The sequence below is a fragment of the Juglans regia genome, chromosome 3 (assembly GCF_001411555.2).
Source record: "Juglans regia cultivar Chandler chromosome 3, Walnut 2.0, whole genome shotgun sequence".
Lineage (NCBI taxonomy): Eukaryota > Viridiplantae > Streptophyta > Magnoliopsida > Fagales > Juglandaceae > Juglans > Juglans regia.
Window position 1 is genome coordinate 4,417,858 of NC_049903.1, and position 23,701 is coordinate 4,441,558.

At 37.1% G+C, this 23,701-nt stretch overlaps 2 protein-coding genes and 1 long non-coding RNA gene across 3 annotated transcripts; 2 read left to right on the top strand and 1 right to left on the bottom strand.

Moving 5' to 3' along the window:
- The first annotated feature begins 145 nt into the window (after positions 1-145).
- LOC109013350 (DNA gyrase subunit B, chloroplastic/mitochondrial-like) lies at positions 146-16,268 on the top strand. Its single transcript, XM_018995401.2, has 21 exons — positions 146-416; positions 786-927; positions 1,118-1,198; positions 1,288-1,401; positions 1,741-1,797; positions 8,353-8,454; positions 9,042-9,192; positions 9,314-9,390; positions 9,578-9,688; positions 10,279-10,349; positions 10,658-10,799; positions 11,728-11,826; positions 12,150-12,278; positions 12,412-12,526; positions 13,159-13,226; positions 13,758-13,871; positions 14,219-14,335; positions 14,466-14,519; positions 14,602-14,707; positions 15,262-15,392; positions 15,782-16,268. The coding sequence occupies exons 1-21, from the start codon at positions 232-234 to the stop codon at positions 15,848-15,850; spliced, it is 2,235 nt and encodes a 744-aa protein (XP_018850946.1). The 5' UTR covers positions 146-231; the 3' UTR covers positions 15,851-16,268.
- A 347-nt stretch (positions 16,269-16,615) lies between these two features.
- Positions 16,616-18,500, top strand: LOC118347960. Its single transcript, XR_004801175.1, has 3 exons — positions 16,616-16,794; positions 17,102-17,276; positions 18,400-18,500. It is a non-coding gene; the product is annotated as an uncharacterized LOC118347960 (long non-coding RNA).
- LOC109013351 (sulfoquinovosidase-like) lies at positions 17,276-22,967 on the bottom strand. Its single transcript, XM_018995402.2, has 8 exons — positions 21,831-22,967; positions 21,612-21,744; positions 20,951-21,166; positions 20,520-20,675; positions 20,022-20,274; positions 18,415-18,815; positions 17,815-17,931; positions 17,276-17,719 (listed from the first exon to the last, which is right to left on the bottom strand). Exons 1-8 carry the CDS (start codon positions 22,844-22,846, stop codon positions 17,384-17,386), a joined length of 2,628 nt encoding a protein of 875 aa, XP_018850947.2. The 5' UTR covers positions 22,847-22,967; the 3' UTR covers positions 17,276-17,383.
- Between the last annotated feature and the right edge of the window lie 734 nt (positions 22,968-23,701).

Here is a 23,701-nt window from a genome sequence, read left to right on the forward strand (position 1 = left end):
GTTTCATATTTATAAAAGAATAAATTCACATACTTTTAAGTAGTATGCATGAGTACGAGAATTATGTATAGAATTTTTCATCTAAACACCTAGGGTTTTGGTTTGTGTTAATGGGATGGTGCCGCTCCAAAAAGGAGTTTGAATTTTTTCTAATCTATAATCCTCAAGAGACGAGAGAAAAGGAGCACGGAGATGTGGAAAATAGAAGGAAGGAACTTGTGATAGAGTATTATGATGGCGCTTCCTTTTCTCAGGCCCTCGTCTCCTTATCACCTCTACTACTCTCTCCGACTACGTTTCATGGCGTCTCGCTTCCTCTCTTCCTCTTCTCTCCATTCTTCTTCTTATCCTTCTCAGTTGTCTTCTTCTTCTTCTGTCGTTTTCTCTTGTCCGGCCCCCTTCTTCAAGCCTTCAAGGTATAAATATTGCTGCTCTACCCATCTCTCTCTCTCTCCTCGTCTGCTGTTGTGGTTTATTTTAGCGTTCTTAGAAGCACTCGAAGGGGCTTGGTTTAACCGAGTGAAAATGGTTGCTGTATTAGGCTCAGCTTTAGTTGAAAGTAATTTTGTTTACTCGGCAAGCCAACAGAGGTTTTAAGGAGGGGGGGGTGTATTATGAAAGAAAAATCCAAATACAAAATTAGGATTGCAAACTTTGGTTTCATTTTGTTTCTCTTGCATTTCCTGTGGACTCAAATGGATTTTTTTTTTTTTTTTTGGGGTGTTATTAGATAGTGGCTTCATTCTACTCACCATCTGTGATATTTTTTGTTCTTGTTGTGACAGGACCAATTTTCCATTGAGAAGGATCTCGATTCGCTTTGTTACGCGAAATGCGGTGTCTCTGAGAGCTTTCATGTCGACGAGTACAGCTGACGCTCTACAAGAAAGTGCCAACTCAAAAGCTTACGGGTCTGATCAAATTCAGGTAATTTTATTGGGTACTGAAATTTAAGTTTTTTTATTTATTTATTACATATTGTACACTTGGGCGCTTCTTGTTGTTGGAAATGGTCTTTGAATATTAGCTTGATGATATAATTTTGTTGTTGGAAGGCTTTGACTTTCACATAAAAAAGTCCTGGTTTTGGCTCATGCTTGTTGTCTTATGAATATAGGTACTGCAAGGCTTAGACCCTGTTAGAAAAAGGCCAGGGATGTATATTGGAAGCACAGGACCTCGTGGTTTACACCATCTGGTATCTCTTTTCACACTTTCGTTTCTGTAGCACCTGTACTAAAAAAGAAGAAATCGAGGTTTCCATGTTCATTGGGTGTTCTCGTTCAGGTTTATGAAATATTAGATAATGCTGTTGATGAGGCTCAAGCGGGATTTGCTTCAAAGATAGATGTTATTCTGCATGCAGATGGTTCTGTGAGCATCACTGACAATGGTCGTGGGGTATGTTTTGACTAAGTGTGAATGCCCTGCCATTTTTGTTGCTCTATTAATGATTGGCATGACATAAGAATGCATTACCTTTTAGAACTGGATTAGAAAAAATTTGTAGTGTTAACCTGAAACTGGGGCTTGGTGGGTCTATTTCTCCCCTGATTACATGTAAATCTATCCCTGGTTTAGGACAAGCTAATGGTTCTAAGCGTTTTCCCAATGATTATACATTGTTTGAAAAAATGGCTTTCCAATAATCTTCTTAAGAATTATGTGGTATTTATGCCAGGTTTTAATATGTTTTTCTACTGATATCACTTGTTTTATTGTTTCACGTGTACACTGCAGATTCCTACAGATTTGCATCCAGTTACAAAGAAATCTGCATTGGAGACTGTGTTGACGGTATTTTAGAATATATTGACAATTTTTACACGAGACTTCCGTTTTGAGCTTAGTGTGTAATCTGCTTCATACCAACTAATTTCTAAGGGTTTTTTTTTCTTAGATTGATATAGACATCGTAGAGTTAAATGTGAATTGGGGAGCTTTCAAATTTCAAATTATTTTAATTACCGGCTAAAAGAATGTATGTGCTTTGATGTGGTGATGACATTGTTATGATTATGTCACTTTTCCCAGCATATACGATATGCCACTCTTTTTTGTATATTTATCCATTTTGCCCTCGTACAATATCGTATGAGATTCTAGAACCTATGTTGGTGATTGTCCTGCAGTTCTATTTTTGACTGCCTTAAGAATTGTCCTTGTGGCGATCTCTTCTTGGTTTCAGACCAAGAAACATATGACCAGCTTGAGAAGTCATTTCCTGATTCAAGTGTGTTTATTTCTTTGCTCTTTATTAGCCGTACTGGGGTGCCTGTGGAGGTCCTCCTCCACTTTTTGTAATCTTTTTTTAAATTAATTCTATTTTACCCATAAATAACTTATGTTGTTGGCAATCTGAAACTAGAAAGTCAGGATCATGTTCTACTCATTACGAAAAAAGGAAAGAAAGTCAGCATATTGTTCTATATACAACTTAAAATTTTTGAAAAGTAATAAAACATTATGAAAAAGCACAAAAAGGGCAACCCAAATGCACATATGCACTTAAAATAAATGAAGAAAGATCCATTCTAGTCCACTGCTTGTCTGCATGTAAAGTTTGATATTAATTTTTATACATCACCTTTTCCATAGGACTGCCTAGCTTCATAAGCCATGTTTTAGTTGATTGTTCAAATAATTTTTTTGTATAGGTAAAAGAAATTGTACTAATATAATAGGAAATAGGCGTAGCCTAAGTACACAGAACATATACAAGAGAAGACACCTAGTCAAGAACTAGAAATACATATAAGAAGTTCCTTAAAACTAAATCCATTGAAATCTATAGCAAAGCCCATGACATTAGTGTGTTGAAGAAGAGGCATCTAAGTTCATCCACTGAGCATTCCTTCTCCTCAAAGTTTTGATCATTCCTTTCCCTCCGAATACACCACAGTAGACATATGGGAACCATCTTCCATATTGCTGCAATTTGCGGAATGCCGTACAGGTCTCTCCATGCTAGCCCCACTCTACTGAAGATATCATCCCATAGATCTCTAGCCACCTCATAATGAAGAAACAAATGATCCACTATCTCTCCACTTCTCCTACACATGCAACAGAAGTCAATTATTACGATCCATCTTTTCCTCAGGTTGTCCTTGGTCAGAATCTTCTCCAAAGAAGCTGTCCAAACGAAGAAAGTGACCTTAAGAGGAAACAGATTGTGTTGCTGACTAGTAATGACCTCATAGAATGAGCGGGCAGAGAATTTTTCAGGAAGGGATCCAAACAATCTTACCGCTTCCTCCATCCCTAGCTCTATAGAATATAACAAATCAAAGAAAGCGGAGAATACACCAATTTCCCATTCGTGGGTTGCTCTGATAAAACCGAGATTCCACTGCAAAGAACCTTTAGAAATTCCCAATAACTCAGCCACCGAAGCTTCCTTCTCATGCGCTATCCTGAACATTGCTGGGAAAGAGTCAATCGTAATTTTTCATTTTACACAGAGTGTTATATTTCCATTGTACTTCATTATTCTAATTTATTTGCATTATCTTGAATATACCAAACAAATAAACTTTCACTTCCATTTTTCTCTTGCTGAACTCCCAATAGTTTTTTTTTTGATACGTAATAATTTATTCAAGAAATAGGCATAAGCTCAAGTACACAGGACGTATACAAAAGAAACACCTACAACTTCCACAAACGAAAAGAAACTACACGCCAGAAAACTAAAACAAGTGCAGAAAATTATCCTCCATTACAAACACTTTAACCCAAGAACTCAAAGTACTCGAGAAAAAATCCCTAAGATCTCCCAATGAGCGTTCTTTATCTTTGAAGCATCTCCCATTTCTTTCAATCCAAATGCACCACATAAGACAAGAGGCATCATCTTCCAAACTCTCACCGCCTTCTTACAGCCCTTCAAACCCTTCCAATAAATCCACCACTTCTCTAGGCATTACCCAATGTAAACCTGTCCAACTCAAAACCTTAGTCCACAAGAATCTTGACACTTCGCAGTGAAGAAAAATATGATTTACAGATTCTCCTGCCCTTTTACACATGACACACCAATCAGCTATAAACAAACCTCTCCTTCTAAGATTATCAGTAGTCAATACTTTACCCAAAGAAGCCACCCAACAGAAAAAAGCAACCTTACTGGGAACTTTCACTTTCCATATACTTTTCCAAGGAAAAACACAACTACTATGACTTGACAAAAATCTGTAATAAGATGAAACTTAGCATTTCCAGCAGGGATCCACACCATGCTATCCTCTCTTTCAAGCGCCAACTTTGAACTGTAGAGTTTAACCAGCAGAGCCTTAACTTCATCCACCTCCCAATCATTGACATCCCTTTCAAAAATGATATTCCATTCAACCTGGTTATTATTACTGCAGTAAGAATCATAAATAGATACATTCTGATCCCTGGCAATTCTGAAAATTGAAGGAAAAACCAGCTTAAGAGCAGTATCCCCACACCACAAATCATGCCAAAAGAGAATCCTCTTACCATCTCCCACCTTCAATCGAAATTATTGGAGAAGGAATCCCAACCTTTTCTAATAAGTTTCCACAAACTAACCCCATAAGCACCACCGGCAGCTTTAGAACACCACCCTCCCCACAAACTTCCATATTTCACTTCTATCACATTTTTCCATAGGGCTTTACTCTCCAAATGATATCTCCAAAGCCATTTTCCAAATAAAGCTCTATTAAAAACCCTTAAATCTTTTATCCCCAAACCACCACGATCCAGTGGTTGACAAACCTTCTTCCAACTAACCAAGTGAAACTTCTTTTCCTCACCATAGCCTCCCCATAAGAAATTTCGAAATAAACTCTCAATCCTCTTTTCAACGCTTGCCGGAAGAGGAAAAAGATAAAGGAAATAGGTGGGAAGGTTGGACAAAGTACTCTTTATAAGAGTTAGTTTTCCCCCCTTAGACAGATAGATCCTCTTCCAACTTGCTAACCTCCTTTCAATTTTTTCAATCACCCCATCCCATATATTGACAGCTTTAAAAGAGGCTCCCAAAGGAAGCCCAAGATACCTCAAAGGCAAAGAAGAGATTCTGCACCCCAGTAAATTATCCAGGTCTGATAAATTCTGAACATCACCCACAGGAACAATTTCAGACTTCGACAAATTAACTCTTAACCTCGAAGCAGCTTCGAAACATAGCAAAAGTGCACTTAAAACACGAAAATTATCCGAATCAGGTTCACTAAAAATCAAAGAATCGTCAGCAAATAACAAATGAGAGATCCTTAAACAATTCCTAGTCTCATTACCCACCACAAAACTGGACAGCAGATTACCCTCCACAGCCCTCTCAATCATTCTACTCAAAGCTTCCATAACCATAACAAAAAGAAAGGGGGAGATGGGATCGCCTTGCCCCAAACCGCGAGAACTACAAAAGAAACCAGCCGGTTCACCATTCACCAATATAGAAAATTTTGAAGTCGAAACACAATGCTTAATCCACGAGCTCCATTTAGCACCAAAACCAAATCTCCTCAGTAAATAAATAAGAAAATCCCAGCTTACATGATCGTAAGCCTTTTCCATATCCAATTTAATAAGAATCCCAGCTTTCCCCACCTTCAACCTACTCTCCAAACATTCATTAGCAATTAATATAGAATCTAAGATCTGCCTTCCTCTCACAAAAGCATTTTGAGATGGTGAAATAATCCTCTCCATCACCCTACTCAAACGATTTGCCAGCACCTTAGAAATAATTTTATAAATACCATTCACCAGACTAATAGGCCTAAAATCTCTTATCTCCACAGCCCCTGCCTTCTTTGGAATAAGAGCAATGAAAGTAGCATTCAAGCTCTTCTCAAACCTCCTATACGAATGAAACTCAGCAAACACCTTCATGATATCATCTCTAACAACGTTCCACCAATCTTGAAAAAAAGCCAAAGTGAACCCATCTGGACCCGGAGCCTTATCCTTATCCATACCCTTTACCACATCTAGAATTTCATCTTCTTCAAACTCTCTTTCCAACCACACAACATCCAACTGCTCTATAGAATTAAAAGCAAGACTGTCCAGTTTTGGTCTCCAAGAGAAATTTTCTGAAAACAGCTGCTCATAAAAATTCACAATGTGGGCCTTAACATCTTCTTGATCCGTAATCAACCTATCCCCATCACGAAGGACCTCAATCGCATTATATCTTCTATGAGAATTTGCCATTTGATGAAAAAATTTAGAACAACTATCCCCCTCCTTCAGCCACAACACCCTCGATTTTTGCCTCCGTGAAATCTCTTCCATCAAGGCTAAGGAGAGGTTTGGATTCAGAGATGAGTTGAGATAGATTGAGATGGTTTGTGAATAGTAGAATAAAAGTTGAATTATTTATTATATTTGGTGTAGGAATTTGGGAAAGTTGTTTTGGGATTTGAAAAAGTTGAATTGTTTATTATATTTTGTGTGGAAATTTGAGAAAGTTGTAATAATGAGTTGAGACGAGTTGAGGCGGGTTTTGATCCAAACCTCTCCTAAATTTTCCAGTTCAGAAACCACCCCTAATTTTCTGGTTCTTTCCTCTTCCGATAACAACCCTTTCACCTCCTTTTCTTCCAAAAATTGCTTCTCCTCTATAAGCCGCTTCCTCTTGGTATCCAACAACCCAAACTCCTCTTTATTCCATCTCACCAAGTCTTTCTTAAGATATTTCAACTTTGTAGCTAGAACAAAGCTAGGAGTGCCAGTAACATTATAGGAATTCCACCAGCCTCTAACCTTTTCCCCAAAACCTTCAACCTTAAGCCACATGTTCTCAAATTTAAAATAACTTCTTCTCGCAATACCACCACAATCCAACATAATGGGAAAGTGATCGGAACACAGTCTTGGCAAAATTTTCTGCATTAAACCCGAAAAGTGAGCTTCCCAAGAAGACGAGACCAGAAACCTATCCAACCTAGAAGATCTGCCATTAGACCAAGAATAATCTCCTCCCACCAAGGCAAATCTATCAAATTTAAATAAAAAATTAAATCTGAAAAATTAGCCATAGCACTTGAAAAATATGAATCCCCTGACCTCTCATTAGGAAACCGAGTAAGATTAAAGTCCCATACAAAACACAAAGGCAAATTCCACCAACTGCACACACCCGACATTTCTTCCCATAAATGAATCCTCCTACTATCCACGTTAGGGCCATAAACCCCAGCAAACGCCCACTCAAACCCATCCTCAATATTCTTAAAATGACAAGCCACCAAGAATTCCTCCACAAAATGATCCACCCGCTCCACCGCCCTCCTATTCCACAATATAATGATACCACCCGAGGCCCCATTAGAGACCAGCTCTACCCAACCCACACTACTACAGTTCCACAAACTCTGAACTATGGCTATATTCACAAATTTCAGCTTGGTTTCTTGAAGGCAAAGAACATCAGCCTTCCATTGACGCAGCCAATATTTCACCCTTAAACGCTTCCTATAATCATTTAAACCCCAAACATTCCAAGAAATGATTTTGGGTTTCATGACAAACCAGTGACAGCCCTTTCCTTACCTTTTTCCCTCCAAACACTCCCATCCTTAGACTTATAGGTGATAGAACACTCCAACCTTTTAAGTTCCCTCTCCTTTTTTGCAGCAGATTTAGCCAAATCAGGTTGACCCGCTTCAATAGCAATTAAAAGAGCTCTGAACTGTTCATCATAACCATTACAAGAAATCCCCACAACATCTCTGATCTCTCAACCTTCCTCAGAACCCAATCAGAAGAGTTACAAGGCCATTCAAGGCCTGGATTCAAATAACTCAAAGGGACAGGATCACCATCCTCATCAGATCCTAAAATCTCCCCTGACTCACACGAAACAGAGTCTTCCCCTCCCCCCAACGCCACCTGTAAATCAGAATTGTTTAGAAGAGTACAGGGTACCACTTCCACAGAAGAAACTAATCCTTTTACCCCATCATAACACTCCTCCAAAACCCCAGCTCTAGCATCGCCAGCCAAACTAATCCTTTTACCCCATCATAACTTCCAATAGTATATTAGAAAATTATCCAGCCAACTACATGTGTTTGATAGCTTTGGATGTTCTTCTATTTTTTGATACAATTCTGAATAATCAACCTATTTTGTTGGACTTTCAAGGAGCTGAATACATTTGACGAATGTAAGAGAGTGTATTTGGAGTGTTAGAAGTATCATAGTTTTAGGTTTCATGAACGTTTATTATATCTCAATTTCAAACTCTAATAATAGTTCTAATAAAATTTGCTTCATTGTGTTTCTTGAGCCATTTTTACTATGATCTTTTTTCTTTTAATAGTTCTGACTGTGATGCAAAATCTGCATACATATCAAAATCTGCAGGTACTTCATGCAGGTGGCAAATTTGGTGGTTCCAGTAGTGGATATTCTGTGTCAGGTGGTTTGCACGGTGTGGGTTTATCTGTCGTTAATGCCTTGTCTGAGGTCTGCATTGTCTTCTCTTCTAACTTCTTTTAGTTGCTATTTTCTCTTAAAGTATATATATTTGAGTCATCATTTAAGTTGTCTTGAGGACAGTTAATTACCTTAAAGCAATGGGTCAAGTTTTCAAATATATATATATATATATATATATATATGACTGGGATCAAGTTTTCAAATGTCTTCCTTTTCTTTTGACCATCCAAAGGGGAAAAACACTTCTGATCTTTGAAAAAAATAATTGTTAATTCACTACATCCAGTTAAGGCGGTTTACAACTTAAAAATATGAATCAAAGCTTTTTGTTATTTTCACATAATGATGAATTCAGCTTTCAAGTGTTTTCAGATTATACTTTGTAAACATAAAAGGAATATAAACATATAAAACAATGTTCAAACTGAAAGGGATGCAGGTGAGCAATCATATTTTCTCACCTTGACATATTCTCAAGGTGATGGCGAAGCTTTCAGGATTTCTCCTTTAATTGAGTTCTCATCGCATTTTATGTCGTCCATTGACTATGTTTGGGGTTTTCAGCTGTGGCTATCAGTATGCAGGACACTCAATTATGATATTTTACTTTACAGGCACTAGAAGTTACCATTTGGCGTGATGGAAGGGACTACCAGCAAAAATATTCTCGCGGGAAGCCTGTGACAACTCTAACAGCTCAAGTGCTTCCACCTGAATTGAAAGATCATCAAGGAACACGCATCAGATTTTGGCCAGACAAACAAGGTTTTCCTTGACCCTCTGAGCCCATATGTATTTAGTGGTTACATTATTGTAATTTAGACTTCATTATAATTAGAACAGTGATTTACATATGCTTTGTTTGACTCTGGACTACTCATGACAGTATTCACTACTGCTATTCAGTTTGACTACAACACAATAGCTGGAAGAATTAGGGAGCTAGCTTTTCTCAACCCTATGGTAAATCATAGCTTTTAATTTGGTGAATCGATGTTTCCTACATAAAATTATTTATTTTTCATCTGAAGTGTTTTAGATTTATTCATGGATCTTTATGTGGGCCATGTGGTATATTGGTGGCAATATGGAGTTTCTCTGTTTCTTCATTCTTCTCAGCTTACTATCTCCTGCGGCTTGACCTTTGCAGCTTACCATCACTCTTAAAAAAGAGGATAATGATTCCGAGAAGAACCAGTATAATGAGTACTACTATGCTGGGGGGTTGGTTGAATATGTGAGATGGCTAAATACTGATAAGGTATGCTTTACCTCTTACTACCACCATTTCTCTTGCAGTGAGCACTTAGCCATTGTTTTGGTGTAGGACTCCATCTGTTGAGATACAAATTGAACCTCCTATAATAAACACACACACATTCAGTTTTTTGAACCCCTTATATAAAACTGTCCTTATCATTCGTATAGGCTATATGTATATTTGTATGGATACTTGTGTTTCATGGAATCCCAAATGAGTGGAGCAGATGTGTTGGAATACCAGAATTTCACCAGATCCCCGCTGACATTACAAAGTTCCAATTTGTATCCATGGCGTCAGTTAATTATGATTTAACATACATATAATTACACTGAGAATATTTATGTCAAGAATGTAATTTTTTAGCTACCAGTGTGTCTAAACGTTTGAGTGTGGCCCTCTTTAACGAGGTAGCTTTTGGTTACCACTAGATTGCAGCTCATAAGGTCTGTGGTAATTAGGATAATCTGGTAACAGTATTATTACTCTGTTTTTATTTATTCAATTGGTTGTTATGAAATTGTGATATCTGTGGTTTGTTGATGCGCACTTTTTTGTGAAGATGGTTGACTGACGATTATTTGCTTTAGAAACCGCTTCATGATGTCGTGGGTTTCAGAAAAGAAAGTGATGGCATCACAATTGATGTAGCTCTCCAATGGTAAATCATTTATGTCCTTATCCACATGCATTTGTATGTAGTGGTGTTCATTCTTTCAGTAAGGAACAAAAAGAGATAAAAGGCTACCTCTTTCAATCTTTTCCTTTTTATTTCGGGGCCGGGGGTTAACCTCTAGTCTTTCTGTTAAATGGAATTAGCATGGAAGTGTCGAATTTAAGAGTGCTTATTTATATGTCAAAGCAATCCATATAGGAGTACAAGTGTTATTGGGATAATATTATGTAAATTGTTTATAATCATTGCCCATATTGATCCCGTGATATGATTGGGCTAATTTATTCTACAAGGTGTTCCGATGCGTATTCAGATACGATGCTGGGATATGCTAACAGTATTCGTACAGTTGATGGAGGCACCCATATAGAGGGTACAAAGGCTTCTTTGACACGAACCCTAAATAACCTTGGGAAGAAGTCAAAGATTATCAAGGTGCATATTTTCTATATTACTGTCAAGGAGTTGTCTCCGGCCATACCAACAAGCTCTAATTGTTTCATTCCTTTTCTATTATTCTTTTGGAAAGTCCCAATCTTTCTATTGCCCCCGCTCCAGGGGTGGGGTTTTGAAACTTGTATGGAACTTACCTATCAGACCCCATCAATCATTGAGGAGTTGAGAGACTAGAATTTCTGTTGCACTTGTCGGGTCAGATAGTTTGACATTAGCTCTGCCTTAAAAAAAAATACTGGGGTAAATCAGATGGATTGCGTTTCTAACTGTATATGTGAAGGACTTCTCATGTTATGTATGAACTTCTAAAGATTTTCTCCTCTTTTTTTTTTTTTTTTTTTTTCCTACAAGTATTTCTCCTGCCCTTCATCTAATAAAAATTCCTAAATTCCCTTCTTCCACAATATGTGAAAATACACAATGGCTTGTACAAACTAACAATGGTCAGTTGTCACTATAGAAAAAACTGTTCTGCTTGTATCGTGCCGGCTCTCAGACAAAAGTGCGTCTCCTCTCAAAATTTTGAGATGGAGGGCCATTTTTTAGCTCCTAACTGTAACTAGGTGTTCTCATTTGTATACTTCCTGTGTACTTGGGCTACGCCTATTTACTTGATTCAAAAAAACTTTATTTTACTTAAAAAAAAGTAAGAGATGGAGGGTGGGGTCATAGGCTCAATCCTGTGCTGGTTTATTCAATTTATTCAATAAGTTGAAGTGACCCATTGAAAAAGCTATTCTGCTAGTATCATCTAGGAAATGCTTGTCCCTTAGACAAGTTTCAGTATATTGCAAATATAAGATTTTAATGTCATTGCTCAAGTGAGCCATTCATATAAACACGAGTAGATGCTATGTTGAAACTAGCTAAAAGTTTCAGTACTGAAACATTGTCTGTTTCCTTCCAGGATAAGGATATTGCTTTAAGTGGTGAACATGTAAGGGAGGGTTTAACGTGTGTGGTCTCAGTCAAGGTTCCAAATCCAGAGTTTGAAGGACAAACAAAGGTAGCTATCTTATAATTATCTAAATTGAGTACTGATGGCTCATATTGTTGTTTTGGACGCATTGATGTTTGTATCATTCCTTTATGAGCAATGCTGCATATAGTCGTGGAGTCTGCAAGCACCGTGCAATCCTTTTGAAAAAGAGTAGGTCTCACTATTAAAATATTAGTTTTTTATTATTTGAGTCCCATATTTACTCACTTTTTTCGAAGTGATTGCACGGCGCTTGCACATTTCACGACTGCAAATATCATTTCTCTTCCTTTATTTTCCCATGGTTACTGTTATCTTACTACACTGGTTGTTCTGTGTGTTTCCAAAAGACAAGGTTGGGAAATCCAGAGGTGCGAAAAGTGGTTGATCAATCTATTCAAGAGTATCTTACTGAATACTTAGAGTTACATCCAGATATACTTGATTCGATACTTTCCAAGTCTCTAAATGCTCTAAAGGTACTGTTTTTGCAAGTCAAAACACTACTTTGATATGGTTGCAATTTTACTAACCAAAATGTTCTGTTACTCTATAAGTTCACAATTGACATATCTTGAAACTCAGACTTGTGTCTATTGTTTTCTTTTGTAGGCAGCTCTGGCGGCAAAGAGGGCAAGGGAATTGGTGAGACAAAAGAGTGTATTACGATCGTCATCTCTTCCTGGAAAGCTAGCCGATTGCTCATCCACAAATCCTGAAGAATCGGGTATGTTTTTTTCCTTGGAATCAATTTGATATTAATGATTATGAGATTGTTGTTAAAGGCTTTTTAATTGTAATTTTCCATTTCAACTAGTGTTTCTTACTCTATTTTAACCGGTCTTATCATATCAAAAATTTAGTAATCAATGTCAGCGCGATCATGTTTCTTATAAAAAAAAATGGCAATAACTAGGTTGAGTGACTAGACATCTGTTCAAAGAGCTATATCTTTTTAATGTCAGCAACATAATGTCAATAGTTATTCTGAATATTCTGATATTGAACTCAATAATGTTTAATCATTTCTCTCTTCTCCAGTTCTTCAGGTTTTCTTTTCCTTTGCTCTCAGTTTCTTTTTAATGATTTAACTTGTTTGTTGACTTGCATGTGAATCACATCTTTGCTTCTGTAGAATTGTTTGAACAGGTTATCTTTTCTTGATTTTTCTGTCTAGAAAGCTGCTTGTTTTTGTCGGAAAATCTGCTTTGGTACTTGCATTAGTCTTTCTTTTTTCCTGCTTTTAGTTTCTTCCAAGAGATTGAACTTGCTAGGAAAACGTTTTGTATAGTTTTAGCATTTAAAATTCAATCGTAGTCCTTTTAAAAAAATTCAATCTTAGTTATTGTGCCTCTGCAGAGATCTTTATAGTTGAAGGAGATTCAGCCGGCGGAAGTGCAAAGCAAGGTCGTGATAGGCGCTTTCAGGTCAAGTTTAGCTACTCCTAGTTGCTAGTTTGGCAATCTTCATATCATTCAATCTAGGAGCTATTGTTCAAGGCTTCAAGCTTGTTGATGACAATCACTTAGAAAGTTCATATTCTTTTCCTCGGAAAGAAATTAAGAAGAATTTCACAATTAAGATTTGTTTAATTTTGGCATTCTGTTTTTTCTTCGTAGAACACCATTACAAAAGTAAAAATGATGAGAAAAGAAAAGTTCCTAAAGATTGAAGGCGCGGAAAGACAATGCTATTAGTGGAAGCAAACATTAGTCTTCTTGAAAGAAACCATTTATCACAGAGCTTATTCCTACCATTACAGCTGCTCTACAACTGTTGCCTCCACCACCTACTAGACCACGAAACCTTTCACTTCTTTTCACATAGTTCTGTCATTACCATCACCCCTAGCCCTCACGCCCTGTAGAGGATGGAGTATTGGACTGCACTTTGATCTATTTTCTATTTTTTTTAAGCATATTTTCTTCCAATAATATCACAAATAATTATTGGTGCAGGCTATTCTTCCTTTGAGGGGTAAGATTCTGAACATTGAAAGAAAGGATGAGGCGGCAATGTACAAAAACGAAGAGATTCAAAATCTCATTCTTGGTCTTGGACTTGGAGTAAAGGTTACAATTCATTTTTATTATTATTTTTTTATGTCTTTCTTTGCCTGAATACTTCACATTTCACAATAAAAAACATCACAAGAATAAAATATAGAAAATGGAGAGAAATATAAAGAGAATGAGATTTTAGCGTCTTTAATTCTCCAAATCTCATCTAACTCCGAAGAGAATCTTGTCAGGCCTCAATATTCTCCTCACTTTGTTACTTTATCCTCATACACACACCCAGATCTGGTAAATAAAATGAAAAAACTTCTCTCTTTGAGGATGAACTGAACATGATGTCACAAAAATTGATGAACTGATTAGCCAGGCATCCTGTACATAATTTTTTTTTTTCGTTTCAGGGGGAGGACTTCAAAAAGGAGGCTCTTCGATATCATAAGATTATCATCTTAACAGATGCTGATGTAGATGGTGCACACATCCGAACATTGCTGTTGACATTTTTCTTCAGATATCAGGTATGAAATGTGATAATTTTCTGCATTTTTTTTTTTGTTATAATAAAGGAAAAGAAAAGAAGAAACATCACCTCCAAATGCTCTATAATTCAATCTAAATATGAACTTGATGAGTAGTTCTTACATGCAGAGAGCCTTATTTGATGAAGGTTGCATATATGTTGGTGTTCCACCCCTTTACAAGGTTTGCCTTCCTATGCTGGAACCGCGCATCTATTTTGAATAATCAAGTTAAGTTTCCGTTGTCTTTTTTCTGAAATGAGCAGGTTGAAAGGGGGAAGCAAGCATACTACTGCTATGATGATTCTGAGCTGAGAAAGCTTCAGAAGTCTTTCCCTCCAAATGCATCATACAACATTCAGAGGTTCAAAGGTAATTAAAGTCCATATTTTGTATGGTGATTGCATCAGAGGGAAGTCTTTGCCTCTGATCGGTAGTGTTTAGGATCCACCATTAGTTATTACCTTCCAACTTGGTATGTGCTCAAGTTTGACATAATATTGCCCTTCGAGTTAGCTATTTTCTTATACAACTGTAGAGTATAATTTTGAGAGATAGAGAGAGAGAGATGCAATTCATGCTTCATTTTCTTGATGGGAAGTCTGGAAAATGAATTTTCAGGTGATGTTGGGTACCTATTATATCTTGATTGTGATGTTATTTAAGTGTATCTTTTTTGTTGTGCTCCGCTCCCTGTGAAAATAGGGAATGTAGTGTAAGGGAGCCCCGTTTTCTGCAATGTCAAAGCAATGTATCATTCCTATTTTATCTATTTTGAGTTTGCAAGTTTTGAGGATTTTCCATACGGGGAAAAATGAATGAAGCATGATGTATAGGAACATTAAAAAATAGTTAAATCTGCCTCGCAGCAAGAGGCCAGGTCATGGGAGGGCAAAAAAAAACTTAAGAACATTGGTGTAATGCAGGCCTGGGAGAGATGATGCCTGTGCAATTATGGAATACAACAATGGATCCAGAGCAAAGGCTGCTAAAGCAGTTAGTGGTTGAAGATGCTGCTGAGGCAAATGTTGTATTTTCCTCCCTTATGGGTTCCCGGGTAAGTAGATCTCACATATGGGTATGTTTTAGTTTTTTATGATAAAGTGAAGATGTTTAGCTGTTTATGGCTTGTGAAGCTCTCAGTTAAATGGTCAACTTTTTACATTTTACTCATTTTAAAAAAATGTAAATTAAGATGGCGTTTTGACCTTCTGTAATTTTCGAGATGCTTGCAGCTCTTTGTGTCTGTCGGTTTCACTCTGAAACACAAAATCTGAATGAATTGACTTCTATTGACTTGTGCACTAATTATAAGAGGATATGTTTGATTAAATGACATGACTTGCGATTTTGTATCACCTGCTAGCTCAAAGGTTGTTAATTTTCTCCACTCCACTGATTCCTGTTCTATCCTGTGGAAGTTAAATTGTTCTACTTTTGTCATAGGTGGATGTCCGGAAGGAACTAATACAGAAATCTGCAAGCATGATTAACCTTGACCAGCTGGATATTTGAAGGTGTCTTGTGTACAAGCGTCAATACTGCATGCGATAAGATGGAGAGAAGGATGGAAACTCGTTTACTGTGTTAACAGTGGTAACGCAAAGGGATTGTGGTGCAGCTTCTAATTGTGATCGACACAAGGCATTCAGTTTTCTTGATCTTTGGGCCAAAATTCGTGATAATTGCTCTTCTTTTGGGTGTGGGAGGGAAATATAGATAGGTGGATGGATGGGAAGTTTTGCCTCAGTGTAAACATACTGTTTGTTGTCCACATGCTATGGGTTTGATTCGAATGTTGTACTATTTTTACATTTTCTTTTTCCAAGTTGGATTAGCTAGAGAGCAAACAAGACCGACTTATGTGCCTTATTCAGTAGTTTATTATGTTCGACAATCTTATCCAACAGATAATTACATTTTTTTTTTAAAATTCTATAGCACAAATATTAGATGCTAAACTTAGAAGGATCCTTATGATAGGGCTGTGGTATGATTATACACTAGGCAGTGGTATTATTAATATATGGGCAAGGCTGTCGTAGCATTAGGCCAGCATGAGAAATGGGATATTCCATTCCGGAAAATAATTTACACAACATTTTTAACTACACTTTACACAACTGAGCGATATTTTTGTAAAACATCTTCTAAAAGTAATATTATTTTACAAAAATATCTTCATTTTACCACATTGTTGTGCAATGTGTTGTGTGAATCATTACTCATTCTTTTAAAATATCCAAATCCTCTAGCAGAGAGAGTGAGAGCATACCAAAACTAGGTAAAGGGTTTTTTGGTTCACGTTGCTATTTTTGGGAGTTGGAAGAAGGGTGTGAACTTAATAATATCAAAGACCTTAAAATGACTAACAAATGCCATCAATGATCAAACTGAGTGTCCAAATTTCAGTAAGAGCTTCTTTGCGAGTGGATCACAAAGCACGCAACACTTGTCATGTAAGCTCCTTTCCTAAACCCCCTCGGAATAACTTATTTTTTTATTTTTTTTTTTTTTAGCAATTTTGGTATTTTGTCTAAACGATTATCTGAAGTCTCCTGCTATGATCTGTTAAATTCTATGGTTGAAACTAAAAACTATGATTAGTACATAGCAATATGTCCAAGATCAGGGACCAGGCTGGGTTGAGTTTCTGAAGCACGAAGCTGGTGTGAAGAAGTTTATATAATCAAGGAATTATGCTTTGATACTTGGGTCCATGGACACATTAGATCGTTTGCTAACGGGAAGATCTGTCTGATGCAGTTGGAATATGAAATGTTGGAAATCCCCCTTTCTATATAGATCGGAAGTAAGCCATTTTGAGAGGTTATGCGTTATAGTTCATTGACACTTCTGGGAACTCCAATGGCTTCCCAACTAGGAAGCCAAATCACAATTGATCGAAGGCACCTTCCACCAACATTTCAATAAACTTAAGGTACGTAAAATATATGTTATTTGCCAATGCCAACAAACAGAGAATGCATGAAATTGGAAGAACAGCCAATTATGAGTGATTAGTCCCCTTCTTTGAGAAGTTTTTGGTTAAACGATATTAAAATCTCTCAGATTTTTAATGAAGGTCTCTCCAATGGTGGAGCCAGTCTTTACAAATACAGCAGGATAACCTATTGGAGCTTCTACCGAAGCTTCACAACCTTGTTCTCTAAATAGTTTTCCGGTCCAGATATGTTGCCAATCACAACGTTCTCCCACTGGAAAATAGACCTTAACGTTCTTCTTGCCTTTGTCTAGGACAGGCACCACTAGGATCTCGGTACCGACCAAGAATTGTTGGTAAATCAAGCTATGAACATGATCATCTTCTGGGTAGTGAAGAAATAGGTGGCGGCAAACTGGCAGACCTTTTTGAGCAGCTTCCTGTTATCAAAAAAATATTACCCCATGGGAACGTTTGGCTAAATTTACTCCCCCAATTGGAAAATAAATTATTATCTATTGAGTTCTGGTAATACCTTTACAAGTTGAATTCTGTAAAACTTCCATGCTCTGTATACTTGAGCAAAACGAGCAAATTGTGATAAGGTATGGTGGTTTGAGTAGAATTGACTATTGCAGGATGGCTTGTTACCCTGCTCAGAAAAAACAGGCAGATGGCAGTTATTCATGAGATTCTACCTCTTATGGTCTTCGGGTGAAAGAATCAAAGATGTTGGTTTAAAACCACCTACAACTATATATAGAAGGGCTTTAACTGAACGTACACTTGAGCTGAGTAACATTTTTTAATTTTAGCTCCTATGTCATGTTAAAGCTGAGTTTCATAGGTATAAACAATTCCTAATGTTCAGAAAGGAAAATAAAAAATAAAAAATAAAGGATTGGAGAAAGAAACAAAATATAGACTATTTGCAATTTTAACATTCTTAAAAGGATTACCTTTGGGAATGTGCTTTTTTGTATGCACAAGCCTGAGGTTTGAATTTCAACCTTATGTAAAACCTACATCGTTTTTGTATTCCATTTTTCATTTTTACGCTTGTATATAATGAATAGGATAAAAAGACAAAACTTATGTATGTTGTGTAATAATGTGTCAGGGTTTTGAAACTTACTTCATGGGTCCGGAAGACTGTGGTGAAAGCATTTAGCTCCATCCAACGTAAAAGCAACTCTTCACTTCTTCTATACCTGATAAACGGTAAGTTTACTGCACAGTAGCCTCCAATATCGCTGTGGTTAAAAGCATACCCTGAAAGTCCACTGCTCAATAGACCAGTAACAGCACTCTTTATCCCATCATTAGCCTGCCAACTTACCATTTGGTCTCCTTCCCAAAATAGCATCCCCCATTTGGGACTATTTCTGAAACCAGCTCTCATGAAGAAAACTAGGGCTTCTTTTGGGTCTTCTTTCACCTTACCCGCACGGTTCCTTTTCCATTCTTCCACAAACTCACTGTTTATTTGGGCCCATAGCTCAGGGTACCTATTATGTGCCGAAATAGGATCTTCACCTGAAATGGTTAGTTTGATAAATTATCAGGATATTTGAATTCATGAAGAATAATCAAGGAAAAATACACCAAGAATATTGGTTATTACCACTTAAACGATTGCACACCAATTTACCTATATGCTAACCCTTCCTTTGGATTGGGACACGATATATTTTCTTATTATTTCAATGAAGTGATAATTCTCTTTTTCATTCTTTTGGGGTTGGGATGCTGACAGCCTCAGAACCATGTAAGTTGAAAATGTTGATATTAAGGTCATGGCACTTTGTTGAAAAGCCCATGGATTTGGATTGCCTTCATGACTTGTAAGTCTTGCACGATAACATTATATCATGGAGATGTAGTTTACTAGTTTGTCATGTGTATGTAGGGAAACCTACAGGATATGGAAAGCGTGATGGGAAAAATTAGCATTTGAAGTTTTGAACCCTTATCAAAAACTATGAGAAAAACATGACAGACTAACCTAATACATTCCCTTTTTGTGGAAAAATCAGTTGCGGAAGATAGTTTCCCTAGCAATTCTATTAAATGCCTGAAGACTATCATTGTCAAGAGATGCATAAAAAATAAAAATAAAAAACTCCTCCCACCAAAAAAAAGTTTAGAAGAGGAAAAATACCAAAGTCACTATATTGTTGTTTCAGCTTTGGGTGTTGAAAGTAGCAGATATCTTTCTTCTCTCTAATTACAAGATGCCAAAATCAGCTGTGCTTAATGTGGTTCATTTTGGCGAGAATGCAAGTGCCAGACATTTGAAGACCAAGAGAGGACCCTGACAGAGTTAAAAGGCACAATATTTAGCACTCTCTATCTTTGGATAGCTGCTCACAACAGTTCCCAATTCTCCACCTTTAAGTTTTTAGATTTGAAAAAATTTGGCTATTTTTCGTGTTCTCCTAGTTGGGTGTATCCTACTAGTACAGAAAAAAACAAAAATCAGCTATGAAGACCTAGGATGAAGAACATAATCATTCTATATTGTAAGTAGCTAAAAGCAGGAGCCAGTAAGTAGAAGCTTGCCACTTGGCATTGACCTCTTAGATCTCGTTACATGAGAACGGTGGGCTATGGGATTCTTGAGAAAATGAATTTACTTCATTCTTTTGTTATATCACTTGGAATCACAAGAACCCATTAATTAGAAAAAAATTACCCTGACCTTATATTGAGTTTTTTTAAATATAATTTCAAATTTAAGACCTGAATAGAGGGTGGCATCCACAGGCAGGCCTTCACCAAAATCAGCCATCCATCCTCGGACTCCATCATCCACCATTTCTTGTAAAATTTGTTTGAACCAACTAGCAGTATTTGGGTGTGTCAAATCCAACATCCCAACATCAAAAGCTGTATTTGGAACCATGTATGGTTGTCCTTGCTTATCTTTTACCAAGATGTCCAAGCTCTTTGCCTCCTCAAAAAGGTTTCTCCTTCTGTTTGGCTTCTCGTGAATCTGTCAGATAAAGTGGAAAACTCTCAATCTAGCACCAATTGCAGCACAGCTTTTTTCTGTACAAGGGGGTCTGCCATCATTTTACTTCTAGGATAGAAATGTGATCGATGATATCAAACAATCAATTTGGATTTTTCATGTTTGTAATGGCATTACCCCTCGTACTGTGATGAAGTGCACTACAACTAATTGCAGGAATTACGATAGGATTTATTATGAATAGCATAAGTGAGAAAGTTCTTCACCGGAGCTAGACAAGGATTGCAGTATGTCATCACTTTGATATGCTGAACACTTAGGTCTTGAACTAGTTGTTGCCATCCCCAGTACCTTTCTGTATCCACTTCCCAGTTCCACCAGAGTTGTGATCCAATCAATGTCTCCCTCTGCCCCACCCAATCCTATTCAACAGATTGCTACATAATATAAATCAACTCAAATGGATGCTTGCAAATATAACCATATATTGTTTTAGACAATCTTTCGAATACTGAAAATCTTCAGTGGCGAAAGCCTAATTTAGATGTTTCAAAAGTTGTCTCCTTACTGATGTGGGTGTCGAGATTTTCTGAGTAGTTGTTGAAATGATTTTTTTTTTTTTTAAATACAGAAAAAAATACCTCAACAGTTTCAAGTGGTTTAAGCATGTTAAGAGACCTGCATAAGGCTGCATTACCTGGAGCCAAAATGCTGAAATGGGAACATTGTAGGTCCTTAGCCCATCCCATGTATGGCGAACAGTTTCTGTGCCACCTTGTATTCCAACCACAGCACCAGATATTATCCACTCAGGAAGCTCAGGAGGCCTCCCAATGGTTTCAGTAAAATGTTCAATGAGCTCAGAAGGTGAGTTCCCATGCAAAATCCGTCCTTGAACGGAAGACCCGTGTATCTGCAATCTCCAGCATACAGAAAATGGGAAACTGCAGGTTTAAGATCTTGAATGAGCCCATTATGTATTAAGAAAACAATCCAGTTCCTTGTCAACTCTTCTAATTTACCGCCAGGAAAACATTACAGTCGAGCATTTTAAGGCCATCTTTTTATTCATTGATTTGGTAGTGAACCAATGTATGAGTGCAATATGGTTTTTAGTATGGCTTCATGTAAGTATGCGTCTTCCTTAATAACAAGCATTGCTTCTTCCAAGCCAAAAGGTTCAGTTTCTGCTTACAATTGAAATTTTTACTTTTCCAATGCCCTTCCAAAAAATATTACAGCATTCTCCTGATTGATATCCGAATTCCTTTAGTCAATAGAAAAGAGTATCTGAATCACTTTGACTCAAACAAATATACAATTTTAGGTTTTCATTATGGCTGTAAGATCCACCATACCTGAATTTGAACTCTATCATGCCTCGTTAGATCGAACACGGAATAATCATATCCTTCAAGGTAAAGAGACCTCATTTTGGACGTCATATAGAATGGAGAAGGAGCATAAGTTGTACTATAATCACCACCAGCCCTGCAATAAGGAAAAACTGTTTCAATTTTACACGTGCTATACAGGTCAAGCATAAGGTGGTGAAAGAGCTATTTTTTTTCATCTACCTATAGCTAACCAAGTTAGCTGCAAAAGTAATTGGTTGATCCCCTCTTCCGATGCCTTGTTCTTGAACGAAAATAGGTACCCGTTTGCCTTTGAAATTTACGTGTGAGAACTGCTCCCCAAAACCATAGAATCTTTCATTTGCTTCACTCGAATAGGTCAAGCAGACCCTGTTGAACTGCGCGGATTCTGAAACTCTCAACTCTTCTATTTCCTCCTCTGCTGAGGAAACTATGACATACCCTCTCGGCCTTGAAATGTACCAACAGAAACCAAGCATCCGTTTCTTTATCAGCCCCAGCCTCCGCCTAAACCTCCGGTATCTTCCTGAAACTGTTGAGGAGGGTTTTGGGTATAGCTTAAAGTTTGATTGCCCGAGCATCACTTGGAAACCAATCTGATTACTGTTCTTCTGCTCAAACAAAACCCAATACCTCGCAGAAGTTGAAGGTTCCTTGTCCTCGAATTGTATTTCTGCAGCAGTTCCGTCTTTCCAAAATTGCCTTTTATTTTTCTTCATGCTGAAAATCGAACCAGTTATTAGCAAAATAGGGAATTTGGTGCCATTCATACCTTTTTTCTGCTCAAACCACGGATACCCAGATGGGGAATCTTGATATTTACCCTCTAAAGAACGATCAAACTTATCGATCACTCTTATGTCCTCTATGGTTTGATCATTACAAACCAAATGAACATCTCCATCTTTCACAACAAAAGATCCCCTGCTTTCCTCCACCTCCGTTTCGGCTAATGCAGCAGACACAAAGGCTTGGCCCGGTATGGTAGACCATATGGATCTAGAAGGACTTGATTGATGATAAATTGAGATATAACCACCATGGTTGGAGCTCCAAAGAATCTGGAAGTCCTCCCCGATCGAGAAGATTTGGCGTGAAGGCACTCTTTTGGAATTGAAAAACAGAGTTCCTCGGATGGAAGGTAGGCCTGTTGGGGTCGACGGGAAAGGGTTATTAAGGTGTTTGTGGTGTTTTTTGGTGATTTTAAGGGCTGCCATGTCGAGATCAACGAGAGAGCTGACCCATGCAATCTTATTTATATCTCCTAAATCTGAAATTTTTTTATGTAAAATCCTTTTCCTGAAAGATGAAGAAAACTCTCTCTCTCTCTCTCTATCTCCTGACTCAGCTGTCCTCATTTACTGATATTTATCTTATGATGTTAGATGTGTTATATTTCACTTATGTCCCCATCAATTCAAATATTTTGTTTTGAAAAATACTCTAGTCTGTAATCACAAAATAATTATATAAATTAATATAGTTTGATGTAGTTTATCAAATTATAAAATTAAATTTTATTATAAAATAGTTTTAACGAATTAAATAAAATCATATATCATTTTATAAAATTATTTTTGTATAAGCATTACCCATATTTTAATTATGGAGCCAACTTCTTCCCAACTTAATGAAAGGTTGCAGTTTCAGATATCCTTTAGGATTCTCTTTTGCTATCATGATAACCTCTTCTCTCAATTTTCTTTACTTTGCATATTTGTCTCTCATCGCCCTTTTTATTTGGCACTTTATGTCCCCTTCAATTACAAAAGACTACTTCGACAATTTGGATAAATGATTTTGATTTTAAAATTATTTTTGAGTTTCTTATTTCTAAGTTTAAAGTGAGAGAAATAGATTTCATGATATCTATTGAGAATTTAACTGTCTAAAAAAATTCACTCCAACTGTTATTATAAAGTTGCAGGATCCACTTTCTTGAATGCAGGTTTTGTGAGGTGGCATGCCCAAAAAGGTTTGGTACGCTGTCATGATTTGCATGAACACTTCCTTGCCTTTCTCCCATTAGGTACGTGGGATCTATCCACCATTTGCAGTGCTGTTCTTACTAG